The 18067-nt window shown below is 38.1% G+C and overlaps 1 protein-coding gene across 2 annotated transcripts in view; it reads right to left on the bottom strand.

The window, feature by feature from the left end:
• NAF1 (nuclear assembly factor 1 ribonucleoprotein) overlaps nt 1-18067 on the bottom strand; it is a 51071-nt gene that overhangs the window by 18118 nt on the left and 14886 nt on the right. For both annotated transcript variants that reach the window (XM_055587574.1, XM_055587575.1), the window contains exon 3: nt 13169-13262. In XM_055587574.1, coding sequence (XP_055443549.1) covers nt 13169-13262 — 94 coding nt within the window. The remainder of the gene's footprint in view (nt 1-13168; nt 13263-18067) is intronic.

The raw sequence follows: 18067 nt of genomic DNA, 5'->3' as shown, positions 1-18067 counted from the left end.
GTGGAGAGCCTTGGAAGCACAGACGGCAACGTAACAGGGAGGAAAAATAAATAAACAATTAAACTCCACAGATTACAAGCCCAGCGGTAACTCCCCCAGCAGAGAAGCAGCGCAGACACCTGCATCTGCCACAAGCAAGCGGGAGCTGGACAGGGAGGCGTGGGCTGCATCGCTTAGAGTAAGGATCCGGCCTGAATGCCCGGAGCACTATCTGAGCGAACTAACTTGGGCTAGCAAACCAGACAGTGGGATAACTCACGCGAAAAGCCAGCCCTAACCTAAGACACTGCCAGGCCCACACACAGAACAAAGGACTCAACAGAGACAGCCAGCTGCAGACCATCCCCCTCCGGTGACAGGCAGCCAGAGCCGGAAGGGGGCAATCGCAGCTCCAGAGAGACATTATCTACAAAACTGTAAGCAGGCTTCTTTGCTAACTAAGACTTCTTGGGGTTCTGGACAGTCAACATCCGCCTGAGAAGGTGCGCCGGTTGTATACCCAGAAAACCGAGCGGCAGGGATGGATGGGAGAGGCGATAAGTTGCAGGGACCGCGCTGGCCAAACACCTCATCACCTGAGCTGCTCGGACCTGGGAAGGTCACAAAATGCAGGCCCAACTGAGTCTGCACCTCTGAGGACTACCCGAGTACCTGAACCTGAGCGGCTTAGACCTGGGAGGTGCATGCAGCCCAGGGCCAGCCTTGGATGGTTCCCAGAGGAGCAACCTAGAGCCTGAGCAGTGTGGGCAGGGAGGGTACACGCTCTATGAGCGGGGGCAGGCCCAGTGTGGCTGAGGCACTGCGAGCACACGCCAGTGTTATTTGTTTGCAGTGTCCCTTCCTCCCCACAGTGTGACTGAACAAGTGAGCCTAAAAAAAAAAAAAAAAAAAGTGTCCACCACTGCCCACTTTGTGTCAGGGCAGAAATCAGACACTGAAGAGACCAGCAAACAGAAGCTAAAACAGAGGGAACCGCCTTGGAAGAGACAGGTGCAATAGATTAAAACCCTGTCATTAGTACTGACTACATACAAAGGGACCTATAGATCTTGAGAAATATAAGCCGGACCAAGGAACTAGCCAAAAATGAACTGAGCCCACAATACCCACAACACCACCAGAGAAAGTCCTAGATATATTTTTACAATCATTCTTTCTTTTTTTTCTTTTTTTAATTTAAAAAAAAATTTTAAGTCCTCTATTACTCCTTTAATTTTCACTTTTATGCTAAAGCTGAAACTCCAGTACTTTGGCCACCTCATGCGAAGAGTTGACTCATTGGAAAAGACTCTGATGCTGGGAGGGATTGTGGGCAGGAGGAGAAGGGGACGACAGAGGATGAGATGGCTGGATGGCATCACTGACTCAATGGGCATCAGTGTGAGTGAACTCCGGGAGTTGGTGATGGACAGGGAGGCCTGGCGTGCTGCAATTCATGGGGTCGCAAAGAGTCGGACACGACTGAGCGACTGAACTGAACCTACTATTACTTTGCAAAAAAAAAAAAAAAAAAAACCCTCTTGTTTTAAAAGAAAACTTCATATTTTTTATAATTTTTGAGACTTTGTTTTTTTTTCTTTTATTAATTTTTTTTTCTTCTTTTCTTTAACATTGTATTTTTGAAATTCCAAACTCTACTCTAGATTTTTAATTTTTCCTTTTTGGTATTTGTTATCAATTTTGTACCTATATTTTTTTTAATAATTTTTGTGACTTTTTTTTTCTCTTTTTCTTGTTCTTTTCTTTAACATTGTATTTCTGAAATTTCACACTATACTCTAGATTTTTAATTTCTGCTTTTTGGTATTTGTTATCAATTTTGTACCTATTTTTTTAATAATTTCTGTGACTTTTTTTTCTTTTATTAATTTTTTTTCTTCTTTTCTTTAACATTGTATTTTTGAAATTCCAAACTCTACTCTAGATTTTTAATTTTTGCTTTTTGGCATTTGTTATCAATTTTGTACCTATATTTTCTTTATCATTTTTGTGACTTTTTTTTTTTCTCTCTTTCTTTTTCTTCTGTTCTTTAACATTGTATATTTGAAATTCCACACTCTACTGTAGATTTTTAATTTGCTTTTTGGTATTTGTTATCAATTTTGTAACTTTATGAACCCAATCTTCAGTACCCATTTTTACTTGGGAGCAAGATTTACTGGCTTGACTGCTCTCTCCCCCTCTGGACTCTCCTTTTTCTCCACCAGGTTGCCTGTGTCTCCTGCCTAACCCCTCTCTGCTCTACCCAACTCTGTGAATTTCTGTGTGTTCCAGATGGTGGAGAACACTTAGGGAACTGATTTCTGGCTGGATCTGTCTCTCTCATTTTCATCCCCCCCTTTTATCCTCCTGGCCACCTCTGTCTCCTTCCTCCCTCCTCTATTCTCTGTATAACTCCGTGAACATCTCTGAGTGGTCCAGTTGTGGAGTGCACATAAGGAAGTGATTACTGGCTAGCCTGCTCTCTCCTCTATTGATTCCACCTCACCTTGTTCGGGTCACCTCTAACTCCCTCCTCCCTCTTCTCTTCCTCATGTAACTCTGTGAACCTTTCTGGGTGTTCCTCACTGTGGAGAAACTTTTCATCTTTAACCTAGATGTTTTATCAATGGTACTGTATAGAAGGAGAAATTCTGAGACTACTGTAAAAATAAGACTGAAAACCGGAAGCAGGAGGCTTAAGTCCAAACCCTGACTCCAGGGAACTCTTGACTCCAGGGAACATTAATTGACAGGAGTTCATCAAACACCTCCATACCTACACCAAAACCAAGCACCACCCAAGGGCCAACAAGTTCCAGAGCAAGACATACCACGCAAATTCTCCAGCAACTCAGGAACACAGCCCTGAGCTCCAATATACAGGCTGCCCAAAGTTACTACAAAACCATAGACATCTCATAACTCATTACTCGACACTTCATTGCACTCCAGAGAGAAGAAATCCAGCTCCACCCATCAGAACACTGACACAAGCTTCCCTAACCAGGAAACCTTGACAAGCCACCTGTACAAACCCACCCACAGCGAGGAAACGCCACAATAAAGAGAACTCCACAAACTGCCAGAATACAGAAAGGACACCCCAAACTCAGCAATATAAACAAGATGAAGAGACAGAGGAATACCCAGCAGGTAAAGGAACAGTATAAATGCCCACCAAACCAAATAAAAGAGGAAGAGATAGGGAATCTACCTGATAAAGAATTCCAAATAATGATAGTGAAAATGATCCAAAATCTTGAAATCAAAATGGAATCACAGATAAATAGCCTGGAGACAAGGATTGAGAAGATGCAAGAAAGGTTTAACAAGGACCTAGAAGAAATAAAATAGAGTCAATATATAATGAATAATGCAATAAATGAGATCAAAAACACTCTGGAGGCAACAAATAGTAAAATAATAGAGGCAGAAGATAGGATTAGTGAATTAGAAGATAGAATGGTAGAAATAAATGAATCAGAGAAGAAAAAAGAAAAACGAATTAAAAGAAATGAGGACAATCTCAGAGACCTCCAGGACAACATTAAACACCACAACATTCGAATCATAGGAGTCCCAGAAGAAGAAGACAAATAGAAAGACCATGAGAAAATACTTGAGGAGATAATAGTTGAAAACTTCCCTAAAATGGGGAAGGAAATAATCACCCAAGTCCAAGACACCCAGAGAGTCCCAAACAGGATAAACCCAAGGTGAAACACCCCAAGACACATATTAATCAAATTAACAAAGATCAAACACAAAGAACCAATATTAAAACCAGCAAGGGAAAAACAACAAATATCACACAAGGGAATTCCCATAAGGATAACAGCTGATCTTTCAATAGAAACTCTTCAAGCCAGGAGGGAATGGCAAGACATACTTAAAGTGATGAAAGAAAATAACCTACAGCCCAGATTATTGTACCCAGCAAGGATCTCATTCAAATATGAAGGAGAAATCAAAAGCTTTACAGACAAGCAAAAGCTGAGAGAATTCAGCACCACCAAACCAGCTCTCCAACAAATACTAAAGGATATTCTCTAGACAGGAAACACAAAAAGGTGTATAAACTCAAACCCAAAACAATAAAGTAAATGGCAACGGGATCATACTTATCAATAATTACCTTAAACGTAAATGGGTTGAATGCCCCAACCAAAAGACAAAGACTGGCTGAATGGATACAAAAACAAGACCCCTATATATGTTGTCTACAGGGGACCCACCTGAAAACAGAGGACACATACAGACTGAAAGTGAAGGGCTGGAAAAAGATTTTCAATGAAAATAGAGACCAAAAAAAAGCAGGAGTAGCAATACTCATATCAAATAAAATAGACTTTAAAAGAAAGGCTGTGAAAAGAGACAAAAAGGTCACTACATAATGATCAAAGAATCAATCCAAGAAGAAGATATAACAATCATAAATATATATGCACCCAACATAGGAGCACTGTGATATGTAAGACAAATGCTAACAAGTATATAAGGGGAAATTAACAGTAACACAATAATAGTGGGAGACTTTAATACCCCACTCACAACTATGGATAGATAACTAAACAGAAAATTAACAAGGAAACACAAACTTTAAATAATACAATAGACCAGTTAGACTTAATTGATATCTATAGGACATTTCACCCCAAAACAATGAATTTCACCTTTTTCTCAAGCACACACGGAACCTTCTCCAGGATAGATCACATCCTGGGCCATAAATCTAGCCTTGGTAAATTCAAAAAAATTGAAATCATTCCAAGCGTCTTTTCTGACCACAATGCAGTAAGATTAGATCTCAATTACAGGAGAAAAACTATTAAAATTTCCAACATATGGAGGCTGAACAACACGCTGCTTAATAATAATCACAGAAGAAATCAAAAAAGAAATCAAAATTTGCATAGAAACGAATGAAAATGAAAACACAACAACCCAAAACCCGTGGGACACTGTAAAAGCAGCCCTAAGGGGAAAGTTCATAGCAATACAGGCATACCTCAAGAAACAAGAAAAAAGTCAAATAAATAACCTAACTCTACACCTAAAGCAACTACAAAAGGAAGAAATGAAGAACCACAGGGTTAGTAGAAGAAACAAAGTCTTAAGAATTAGGGCAGAAATAAAAGCAAAAGAAACAAAAGAGACCACAGCAAAAATCAACAAAGCCAAAAGCTGGTTATTTGAAAGGATAAATAAAATAGACAAACCATTAGCCAGACTCATCAAGAAACAAAGGGAGAAAAATCAAATCAATAAAATTAGAAATGAAAATGGAGAGATCACAAGAGACAACACAGAAATACAAAGGATCATAAGAGACTACTATCAGCAATTATGTACCAATAAAATGGACAATGTGGAAGAAATGGACAAATTCTTAGAAAGTACAACTTTCCAAAACTGGACCAGGAAGAAATACAAAATCTTAACAGACCCATCACAAGCACGGAAATTGAAACTGTAATCAAAAATCTTCCAGCAAACCAAAGCCCAGGTGCAGACGGCTTCACAGCTGAATTCTACCAAAAATTTAGAGAAGAGCTAACACCTAGCCTACTCAAACTCTTCCAGAAAACTGCAGAGGAAGGTAAACTTCCAAACTCATTCTATGAGGCCACCATCACCCTAGTACCAAAACCTGACAAAGATGCCACAAATAAAGAAAACTACAGGTCAATATCACTGATGAACATAGATGCAAAAATCCGTAACAAAATTCTAGCAATCAGAATCCAACAATACATTAAAAAGATCATACACCATGACCAAGTGGGCTTTATCCCAGGGATGAAAGGATTCTTCAATATTTGCAAATCAATCAATGTAATACACCACATTAACAAATTGAAAAATAAAAGCCATATGATGATCTCAATAGATGCAGAGAAAGCCTTTGACAAAATTCAATATCCATTTATGATAAAAACTCTCCAGAAAGCAGGAATAGAAGCAACATACCTCAACTAATAAAAGCTATATATGACAAACCCACAGAAAACACTATCCTCAATGGTGAAAAATTGAAAGCATTTCCCCTAAAGTCAGGAAAAGACAAGGGTGCCCACTTTCACCATTACTATTCAACATAGTTTTGGAAGTTCTGGCCACAGCAATCAGAGCAGAAAAAGAAATAAAAAAGTTCAAATTGGAAAAGAAGAAGTAAAACTCTCACTGTTTGCAGATGACATGATCCTCTACATAGAAAACCCTAAAGAATCCACCAGAAAATTACTAGAACTAATCAATGAATATAGTAAAGTTGCAGGATATAAAATTAACATACAGAAATCCCTTGTATTCCTATACACTAATAATGAGAAAATAGAAAGAGAAATTAAGGAAACAGAAATCCCTTGCATTCCTATACACTAATAATGAGAAAACAGAAAGAGAAATTAAGGAAACAATTCCATTCACCATTGCAATGAAGAGAATAAAATACTTAGGAATATATCTACCTAAAGAAACTAAAGACCTATATATAGAAAACTATAAAACACTGGTGAAAGAAATTAAAGAGGACACTAATAGATGGAGAAATATACCATGTTCATGGATTAGAAGAATCAATATAGTGAAAATGAGTATACTACCCAAAGCAATTTATAGATTCAATGCAATCCCTATCAAGCTACCAATGGTATTCTTCACAGAGCTAGAACAAATAATTTCACAATTTGTATGGAAATACAAGAATAGCCAAAGCAATGTTGAGAAAGAAGAATGGAACTGGAGGAATCAATCTGCCTGACTTCAGGCTCTACTACAAAGCCACTGTCATCAAGACAGTACAGTACTGGGACAAAGACAGAAATATAGATCAATGGAACAAAATAGAAAGCCCAGAGGTAAATCCACGCACATATGGACACCTTATCTTTGACAAAGGAGGCAAGAATATACAATGGATTAAAGACAATCTCTTTAACAAGTGGTGCTGGGAAAACTGGTCAACCACTTGTAAAAGAATGAAACTAGAACACTTTCTAACACCATACACAAAAATAAACTCCAAGTGGATTAAAGATCTAAACATAAGACCAGAAACTATAAAACTCCTAGAGAACATAGGCAAAACACTCTCTGACATACATCACAGCAGGATCCTCTATGACCCACCTCCCAGAATATTGGAAATAAAAGCAAAAATAAACAAATGGGACCTAATTAAACTTAAAAGCTTCTGCACAACAAAGGAAACTATTAGCAAGGTGAAAAGACAGTCTTCAGAATGGGAGAAAATAATAGCAAATGAAGCAACTGACAAACAACTAATCTCAAAAATATACAAGCAACTCCTACAGCTCAATTCCAGAAAAATAAATGACCCAATCAAAAAATGGGCCAAAGAACTAGACATTTCTCCAAAGAAAACATACAGATGGCTAACAAATACATGAAAAGATGCTCAACATCACTCATTATCAGAGAAATGCAAATCAAAACCACAATGAGGTACCATTTAACACCATTCAGAATGGCTGCGATCCAAAAGTCTACAAGCAATAAATGCTGGAGAGGATGTGGAGAAAAGGGAACCCTCTTACACTCTTGGTGGGAATGCAAACTAGTACAGCCACTATGGAGAACAGTGTGGAGATTCCTTAAAAAACTGGAAATAGAACTGCCGTATGACCCAGCAATCCCACTGCTGGGCATACACACTGAGGAAACCAGAATTGAAAGAGACACGTGTACCCCAATGTTCATCGCAGCACTGTTTGTAACAGCCAGGACATGGAAGCAACCTAGATGTCCATCAGCAGATGAGTGGATAAGAAAGCTGTGGTACATATACACAATGGAGTATTACTTCAGCCATTAAAAAGAATACATTTGAATCAGTTCTAATGAGGTGGATGAAACTGGAGCCTATTATCCAGAGTGAAGTAAGCCAGGAAGAAAAACACCAATACAGTATACTAACGCACATATATGGAATTTAGAAAGATAGAAACAATAACCCTGTATACGAGACAGCAGAAGAGACACTGATGTATAGAACAGTCTTTTGGACTCTATGGGAGAGGGAAAGGGTGGGATGATTTGGGAGAATGGCATTGAAAAACATGTATAATATCATATATGAAACGAGTCGCCAGTCCAGGTTCGATGCATGATACTGGATGCTTGGGGCTGGTGCACTAGGATGACCCAGAGGGATGCTACGGGGAGGGAAGTGGGAGGAGGAGGGTTCAGGATGGGGAACACGTGTATACCTGTGGAGGACTCATGTTGATATATGCAAAACCAATACAATATTGTAAAGTTAAAAAATGAAATAAAATATATTAAAAAAATAAATAAAAATTAAAAAAATAAAATCCCTTCAAGGATTTCAATTGTATCCCAATTAATTTCAAGATTTACTAGTTCTAAGTTGGAACATGCACTAAGGAACGGGCAACAATTTTTGAGCTAGATCTGCTTTTGGAATAAAGATGACAAAGACTGATAATAATACTGAATAATTACAGAATTTCCCAGGGTCAAATTACATGAAAATTAAAAACTAATTCAAAATCCTCACATTTGATATGAAGAACTATGGATGGAGGTTCGTGACATTGCACAGGACGCAATGATCAAGTCCAACCCCAAAAACAGAAATGCAAAAAGGCAAAATGGTTGTCCTAACAGGCTTACAAATAGCTGAGAAAATAAAAGATGTGAAAGGCAAAGGAGAAAAGGAAAGATATATCCATTTGAATGCAGAGTTCCAAAGAATAGCAAGTAGAGATAAGAAAGCCTTTCTCAGTGATCAATGCAAAGAAATAGAAGAAAACAATAAAATGGGAAAGGCTAGAGATCTCTTGAAGAAAACAGGAGATACCAAGGGAACATTTCATGCAAAGATGGGCACAATAAACGACAGAAATGGTATGGACCTAACAGAAGCAGAAGATACAAAGACGAGGTGGCAAGAATACACAGAAGAACTGTATAAAAAATTCTTCATGACCCAGATAACTATGTTGGTGTGAACACTCACCTAGAGCTAGACATCCTGGAAGGTGAAGTTAAATGGGCCTTAGGAACCATCACTACAAACAAAGCTAGTGGAGGTGATGGAACTCCATTTGAGCTATTTCAAATCCTTAAAAATGATGCTGTCAAAGTGCTGCACTCAATATGCCAGCAAATTTGGACAACTCAGCAGTGGCCACAGGACTGAAGAAGGTAAGTTTTCATTCCAATCCAAAAGAACAGCAATGCCAAAGAATATTCACACTACCACACAATTGCACTCATCTCACACACTAGCAAAGTAATGCTCAAAAGTCCCAAAGCCAGGCTTCAACAGTACATGAACCATGAACTTTCAGATGTTCAAGCTGGTTTGGAAAAGGCAGAGGAACCAGAGATCAAATTGGCAACATCTGCTGGATCATCGAAAAAGAAAGAGAATTGCAGAAAAACATCTTCTGCTTTATTGACTACATAAAAGCCTTTGACTGTGTGGATCACAAAAAACTGTGGAAAATTCTTAGAGAGATGGGAATACCAGACCACCTGACCTGTCTTCTGAGAAATCTGTATGCAAGTCAAGAAGCAACAGTTAGAACTGGACATGGAACAACAGACTGGTTCCAAATCAGAAAAGTACATCAAGGCTTTATATTGCCACTCTGCTTATTTTACTTATATGCAGAGTACATCATGAGAAATGTTGGGCTGGATGGAGCACAAGCTGGAATCAAGATTGCCGGGAGAAATATCAATAACCTTGGCTAGGCAGATGACATCACGCTTATGGCAGAAAGCAAAGAAGAGCCTCTTGATGAAAGTAAGAGGAGAGAAAAAGTTGGCTTAAAGCTCAACATTCAAAAAACGAAGATCATGGCATCTGGTCCCATCACTTCATGGCAAATAGATGGGGAAACAATGGAAACAGTGATAGACTTTATTTTGGAGGGCTCCAAAAATCACTGCAGATGGTGACTGCAGCCATTAAATTAAAAGACACTTACTCCTTAGAAGAAAAGTTATGACCATCCTAGACAGCATATTCAAAAGCAGAAACATTACTTTACCAACAAAGGTCTGTCTAGTCAAGGCTATGGTTTTTCCAGTGGTCATGTATGGATGTGAGAGTTGGACTTGAAGAAAGCTGAGTGCCGAAGAATTGATGCTTCTGAACTGTGTTGTTCGAGAAGACTCTTGAGAGTCCCTTGGACTGCAAGGAGATCCAACCAGTCCATCCTAAAGGAAATGAGTCCTGGATGTTCATTGAAAGGACTGATGTTGAAGCTGAAACTCTGATACTTTGGCCACCTCATGCGAAGAACTGACTCATTGGAAAAGACCCTGATGCTGGGAAAGATTGAGGGCAGGAGGAGAAGGGGACAACAGAGGATGAGACGGTTGGATGGCATCACCAACTCAATGGACATTGGTTTGAGTAAGCTCCAGCAGTTGGTGATGGACAGGGACGCCTCGTGTGCTGCAGTCCATGAGGTCACAGAGAGTCAGACACGACTGAGACTGTGAACTGAAGAAAAGAGTACATAAGAGATTTTAACATGATCGTATGGTGAAACCCACACAGAACTATCACCACAACCTAGCTGACTGATATTTAATGTTATTTTCTTTTTTGTAAAAGGTCTAAATAATGTTACATGTTTCAAGTTTCAAAACAGAGTGTGTAACAAGCATGTTCAATAGCAGCACATGCTCTGTTTGATTCATTAATCTTTATTCCCAGCAGGTTGAGAATTTTGTTAGTCTATTAGGATGTGTTAGTCAAAATAGTATCTTTTAAAAGCATTATTTCATATGTATCACATAATTTACTTTTCTTTCCCTTGAGAATGAACATTATGACCTAAACGTTTTCTATACACATCAAGTCCAATAAACAGTTGACTCATACTATATAATCAAGAAATTACCTCTCTGATTTATTTTTGCATATTATTAAATACCATAAGATAGTAAATGTAATGACTCAAGAATCCTGTCAAGTTTTAGTAATTATGATTTTTATAAAAAGGTTTAATTGGAATTTTCATTAATAAACTGCCAAATTGTAAGTAAGACTTATTTTTTAAAATAGTGGTAAGACAATTTAAAGAAAAGATGAAAACAACAGTTTCAGAAGGATAGATGTTTTAACTCTTCTCTCAATGTTTGATAAAATTCACCTGTGAAGCTGTCATGTCCTGGACTTTTGTTTGTTGAAAGGTTTTTAATCATGGTTTCAATGATTCTGCAATTCCACTCCTGGGCCTATATCCAGAGAAATACATGGCCCAAAAAGATGCATGCATCCCAGTGTTCACTGCAGCACTGTTTACAAAAGCCAAGACATGGAAGCAACCTAAATGTTCATTCACAGAGGAATGAATAAAGATGTGGTACATATATTCAATGGAGTATTACTCAACCATTAAAAAGAATCAAATAATGTCATTTGCAGCAACTAGGATGGACCTAGAGAGTGTCATACTGAGTGAAGTCAGACAGAGAAGGAGAAATATATGACATCCCTTATATGAGGAATTTAAAAGAAATAATACAAATAAACTTACTTATAAAACAGAAAGAGACTTACAGACTTAGAAAACAAACTTCTGATTGCCTGGGGAGAAGGGATAGTTAGGGACTTTGGGAAGGTCATGTACATACTGCTCTGTTTAAAATGAATAACAAAGATCTACTGCAGAGCACATGGAACTCTGCTCAATGTTATGTGGCAGCCTGGGTGGGAGTGGGGTTTGGGGGAGAATGGATACAGGTATATGAATGGCTGAGTCCCTTCCCTGTTCACCTGAAAGTACTAGAACACTGTTAACTGGCTATACCCCAGTACAAAATGTTTTTCGTGTTAAAAATAAATAAAAAGATCAAAACATAAATTTTCATTTCTACCACTGATTGATTATACAACAGATCATAGGAGCAAGTGACTCAAATTCTTCTATGTCCCTTAAGTCATAAACTATGGACTGGTGGACCATTTAGGCCTTTTTCTCAGTTCAAAAATCCTATGTCTTTGTCAACTTGCAGTCCTAATTTTTGGTGTCGCTTACTAGAGTTAATAGTAGCAAAATTAATTTCAAAGTCTCTCCTGTACTGACATCATATCTTAGGGCTAAAAGAAATCTGTAAAATTTAGTTCTCATATACTCCAATGGGTTCATATTTCATGGTATTAATGTCAGTATTAAATCATAGAACTTTCTAATTTACTTGTTTGTAAGATAAAATCAAAGGCAGTAGGCAGAGTAACAGCTCTCTACCCCCAAAAAAAGATATCCACACACACAAATCCCTGAACCTGTGAATCATATTTTATATTAAGAAGAGAGACTTTGCTGATAAGAATAAGGCTAAGCACCTTGCAGTACAAAATTTCCCTGGTTAACAGTGGGTAGACACAATCTAAGGAGTCCTTAGAAGCAGAGAATCTTCCCAGTCTGTGGTGATCCATCAGAGGGGGATGTGATGATAGAGAAGGTCAGAGAGAAGCTACATTATGGATTTTGAAAATGAAGGGAGGGGGCCATGCGCAAAGGAATATGAGAGACCTTCAGATACTGGAAAAGGTCAAGAAATGCATTATCCTTCAGAGCCTCCAGAGAGCAACTTGGGCCTGAAGGACCCCTTGATTTTAGCCAGTGGGACCTATCATACTTCCGGCCCACAGTACTATAAAGTAATAAATGTGTTGTTTTAAACCACTAAATTTGTAGTAACTTAACAGCAACAGAAAACACATGTATCATTCAAATAAATTTTGGAGAAATTTCTATGTCAGTAAAAGCACACTTTAAATTTTTAAAAAGACATTGTATTTATGTACTACTTCCCTGGTGGCTCAGATGATAAAGCGTCTGTCTACAATGCAGGAGACCTGGGTTCGAGCCCTGGGTTGGGAAGATCCCCTGGAGAAGGAAAAGGCAATCCACTTCAGTACTATTGCCTGGAAAATCCCATGGACAGAGGAGCCTGGTAGGCTACAGTCTATGGGGTCACAAAGAGTAGGACACAACTGAGCAACTTCACTTTCACTTGGTGTAAGTAAAAACTGAATTTATCTGTTCAAACCTAACAGCTATAAAATGAAGTATTATTATATATTTTGGAGAAAATTCCCTAACCATAAGTCTTTGATTATTAGTATATGCTTGCATATAAATTATAATTATTAATAAAAATATATACATACCTAATTGTTCAATAATACTTGAAACCATCCCAAGAGGCTTTAATTCAATATCTTCAGGCAGAACAATAGTGAGTTCTTCAACAGAAGGTAGTTCCTGTAATACAAAAAAGCAGTAATCTTCCTCCAGATTCAAGAACTTAATTTTTTTTTTTTTTTTTTTTTAAAGACGGCTTCCATGTAGCATGCTGTTTCTGTTTCTGAGATGTAACATTAAGTATTTTTCATCTCTTGGATGTCGTCCTTTCTAGTGTCTGAACATTTCTCCCCTCTCCAACATCTCCCCACCTAAGTGATTCAAGAGATCTAGTATCTACACCCTAACCCATAACGCAGACCTAAATACCACTCTAGATTTTTCCAATCGACTTGAACAAGAGACCATCCTAAAAGAGACAATATAAAATAACTCCCAGAAACATTCCACTTGAAGAGAATTAATTCTATTGGCTCTGATTTCTCCACAGAAGAGTTCTCTGATCTGTCTTAATGTGGTTAGTTAATTAATTCGACTATGACTGAACTAAAATTTAACAGAGGAACAGCTAACTTTTCTGAGGCTGTGTGAAAGGAAGATGAATTTCTGGTCTCTTCAAGACAAAATACATATTTCCTCGAAATGATGTAGTAAGTTTCAGCTCAAGAAGCTGTGAAGCTGTTACCTGATTATCTTCTTCCCTGTCTAGGTTAAAACCAAATTTCTTTACATTCTGACCCAGGTGCTGTTTGTCAGTTGTACAGAAACAAGATATTGAAGTAGAGAGGATATTGAAGAAAAATCTAAGAAAGCAGACCTTAGGCTTTAAATCAAATAAACAGAGCTTTCTGTTCACCTTTGTCAAATGATCACAACTGATTCTCCCAAGAAAAGTTTTTCCCTAAGAAGGGCTTAAAGGAAAGTGCGAAGAGCCTATTAATGGTATACTAGGGTTAAGTCTGGGAGAGAAAAAATGACTTTTGGAAAACTGTTAAAAAAGACAGGAAAACCTAAATCATACAGAGCATTTTAGATGAGTGTATCTCAGGTACTCATTTTCCTCTACAGGATCTCCAGTCGAGGCTTTTAGCAAAAACAAGACTGGGAGCTGACTGTGGCTCAGATCATGAACTCCTTATTGCCAAATTCAGACTTAAACTGAAGAAAGTGGAGAAATCCACTAGACCATTTAGGTATGACCTAAATCAAATCCTTATGATTATACAGTGGAAGTGAGAAATAGATTTAAGGGCCTAGATCTGATAGATAGAGTGCCTGATGAACTATGGACGGAGGTTCTTGACATTGTACAGGAGACAGGGATCAAGACCCTCCCCATGGAAAAGAAATGCAAAAAAGCAAAATGGCTGTCTGGGGAGGCCTTACAAATAGCTGTGAAAAGAAGAGAAGTGAAAAGCAAAGGAGAAAAGGAAAGATATAAGCATTTGAATGCAGAGTTCCAAAGAATAGCAAGGAGAGATAAGAATGCCTTCCTCAGCCATCAATGCAAAGAAATAGAGAAAAACAACAGAATGGGAAAGACTAGAGATATCTTCAAGAAATTTAGAGATACCAAGGGAACATTTCATGCAAAGATGGGCTCGATAAAGGACAGAAATGGTATGGGCCTAACAGAAGCAGAAGATATTAAGAAGAGGTGGGAAGAATACACAGAAGAACTGTACAAAAAAGATCTTCATGACCCAGATAATCAAAATGGTGTGATTACTTACCTATAGCAAGACATCCTGGAATGTGAAGTCAAATTGGCCTCAGGAAGCATCACTATGTACAAAGCTAGTGGAGGTGATGGAATTACTGCTGAGCTATTCCAAATCCTGAAAGATGATGCTGCAAAAGTGCTGTACTCAATATGTCAGCAAATTTGGAAAACTCAGCAGTGGCCACAGGACTGGAAAAGGTAAGTTTTCATTCTAATTCCAAAGAAAGGCAATGCCAAGGAATCCTCAAACTACTGCACAACTACACTCATTTCACATGCTGGCAAAGTAATGCTCAACATTTTCCAAGCCAGGCAACAACAGTACATATACTGAGAACTTCCAGATGTTCAAGCTGGATTTAGAAAAGGCACAGGAACCAGAGATCAACTGCTAAAATCCACTAGATCATAGAAAAAGCAAGAGAATTCCAGAAAAATATCTACTTCTGCTTTATTGACTACATAAAACCCTTTGACTGTGTGGATCACAACAAACTGTGGAAAATTCTTAAAGAGATGGAAATACAAGACCTATATATAAGAAACACATATACAGGTCAAGAAGCAACAGTTAGAACTGAACATGGAACAACAGACTGACTCCAAATTGGGAAAGAAGTACATGAAGGCTGTATGTTTTCACCCTGCTTATTTAATTTATATGCAGAGTACATCATGCGAAATGCCAGGCTGGATGAAGGAAGCACAAGCTGGAATCAAGATTGATGGGAGAAATATCAATAACCACAGATACGCAGATGACACCACCCCCATGGCAGAAAATGAAGAACTACAGAGCCTCCTGATGAAAGTAAAAGAGGATTGTGAAAAGGCTGACTTAAAACTCAACATTCAAAAAACAAAGATCATGGCATCTGGTCCTAACACCTCATGGCAAATAGATGGGGAAACAATGGAAACAGTAAGAGACTTTATTTTCTTGGGCTCCCAAATCCCTGCTATAGTGATTGCTGCCATTAAATTAAAAGACACTTAATCCTTGGGAGAAAAACTATGAAAAACCTAGACAGCATATTAAAAAGTAGAGACACTACTCTGCCAACAAAGGTCCGTCTACTCAAAGCTATGGCTTTTCCAGTAGTCATGTATGGATGTGAGAGTTGGACCATGAAGAAGGCTGAGCTCTGACAAACTGATGCTTTAGAATTGTGTTGGAGAAGACTCTTGGGAGTCTCTTGGACTGCAAGGAGATCAAACCAGTCAATCCTAATGGAAATCAATCCTGAATATTCATTGGAAGGACTGATGCTGAAGATCCAATACTCTGGCCACCTGACTGGAAGAGCCGACTCATTAGAAAAGACCCTGATGCTGGGAAAGACTGAAGGCAAGAGAAGGGGACAAGAGAGGATGAGATGGTTGGATGGCATCACCGACTCAACTGACATGAGTCTGAGCAAACTCTGGGAGATGGTGAAGGGCAGGGAAGTCTGGCATGCAGCAGTCCATGGGGTCAGAAAGAGTCAGACACAACTCAGTGACTGAACAACAGCAATGCAGCCACACAAGGATGAAAACTGCTCGCTGTTTCACCAAATTACAGTAAGGTATAGAGCAAAATCTTTCATTACTTTTAGACCGTAACAAAGTCTGCTGGTTAAATAAAGCTAAGAGTTTGTAGATAGAGGAAAGGAAGAAAAGCAGAAATGCTATGAGATCTTTTATGGAAACCTCCGAACCAGGCAGGAGGGCAGATCACATGCCAGTAACACTTAAGACACAAATCAATGCTATTCTCAATAAATAAATGCTATTTTGACTACAAAATGGAAGGTTCCTTAATTTGTATTTTCTATAAGGAGGAATAAAGGCCCATGCAATATAATTACGTTTTGATCCAAACCAAAATTCTGGTACTGTTTTCATCGTTTTTAACTTTAAATATAAAAGTTACATATGTTCCTGTTTTGTTTTTTTTTTAATAAAAACTTCGGTAGTACAGAAGAATACAAAAATATTTAAAACATGAACAGCAAATAAATTTAAAAAATAAAAAGCAAAATAAAAAAAAAAAGCAAAAATCTCCCCTACCCTATTCCTTTCAACCTTGTTCCAATTCCTCTCCATAGACAGCTGTTAACAGATTTTCAAGTATGTTTACTAGGCAGACACAAACTTTACATTTAACTTTAATATGTCTCATTCAAATAAAATATCCATATTGTAATATAAGCTATCCTTTTCATGTTATATCTTGCACGTCTTTCTACATCAAAAATAAGTATCTATTTTAGGGACTATAACTTAGTATACCAATCATCCTATATCATAATAATCGGCAAGCTTTAATTTTTATTATTACACAAAATGATACAATGAACATTCTTTAATACATACGTTTGTGTAACTCTCATGATAAATTCTTCTAAGTGAACTGCTAGATCCAAAGGTATAAACATTTTTAATTTTGACAAATACTGCTAAATCTCCTTTCAAAAAGGCTGCATCAATGCACACTTCCATGAATGATGTATGAAGAGGTTTTCCTATTATCAATGTCATCGCTCAGGAGCAAACTTTAAAGCCCACCCAATAGGTCCAAAATAGTATCCTGCCTTAAATCTAAAGTTCTTCATTAATCAGGACAACATGATTCCTGGCTATCTGAATGTATTTATGAATTGTTTGTATACTTTATATATAGTTCTTCTGAAAGGTTTATCTTTTTATCAGTTTGTAAGAAAATTTGGGGTTTTTAAGAACATTTTCCCATTATCAACTATACAGCAAATATCCATTCCCTTATCTCACAAATATATCAATCTTTTCCTTTTTTCTGATTTTAACCCTGTATCACATTTATGAAGACCTCTATAACAAGATCACATTTGAAACATTGTTCCTGTCCTTACTTTGCTGCTGCTGCTAAGTTGCTTCAGTCGTGTCTGACTCCATGTGACCCCACAGAGGGCAGCCCACCAGGCTCCGCCATCCCTGGGATTCTCCAGGCAAGAACACTGGAGTGGGTTGCCATTTCCTTCTCCAATGCACGACAGTGAAAAGTGAAAGTGAAATCGCTCAGTTGTGCCTGACTCTTAGCGACCCCATGGACAGCAGCCTACCAGGCTTCTCCGTCCATGGGATTTTCCAGGCAAGAGTACCGGAGTGGGTTGCCATTGCCTTCTCCTTCCTTACTTTAGTTTCACTTTTAAAATTATATGTATGATGGAGAGAGTAACAT

The sequence above is a fragment of the Bubalus kerabau genome, chromosome 7 (assembly GCF_029407905.1).
Source record: "Bubalus kerabau isolate K-KA32 ecotype Philippines breed swamp buffalo chromosome 7, PCC_UOA_SB_1v2, whole genome shotgun sequence".
In the NCBI taxonomy this organism is placed as follows: Eukaryota; Metazoa; Chordata; class Mammalia; order Artiodactyla; family Bovidae; genus Bubalus; species Bubalus kerabau.
This window is presented reverse-complemented; position numbering and strand designations above follow the sequence as displayed.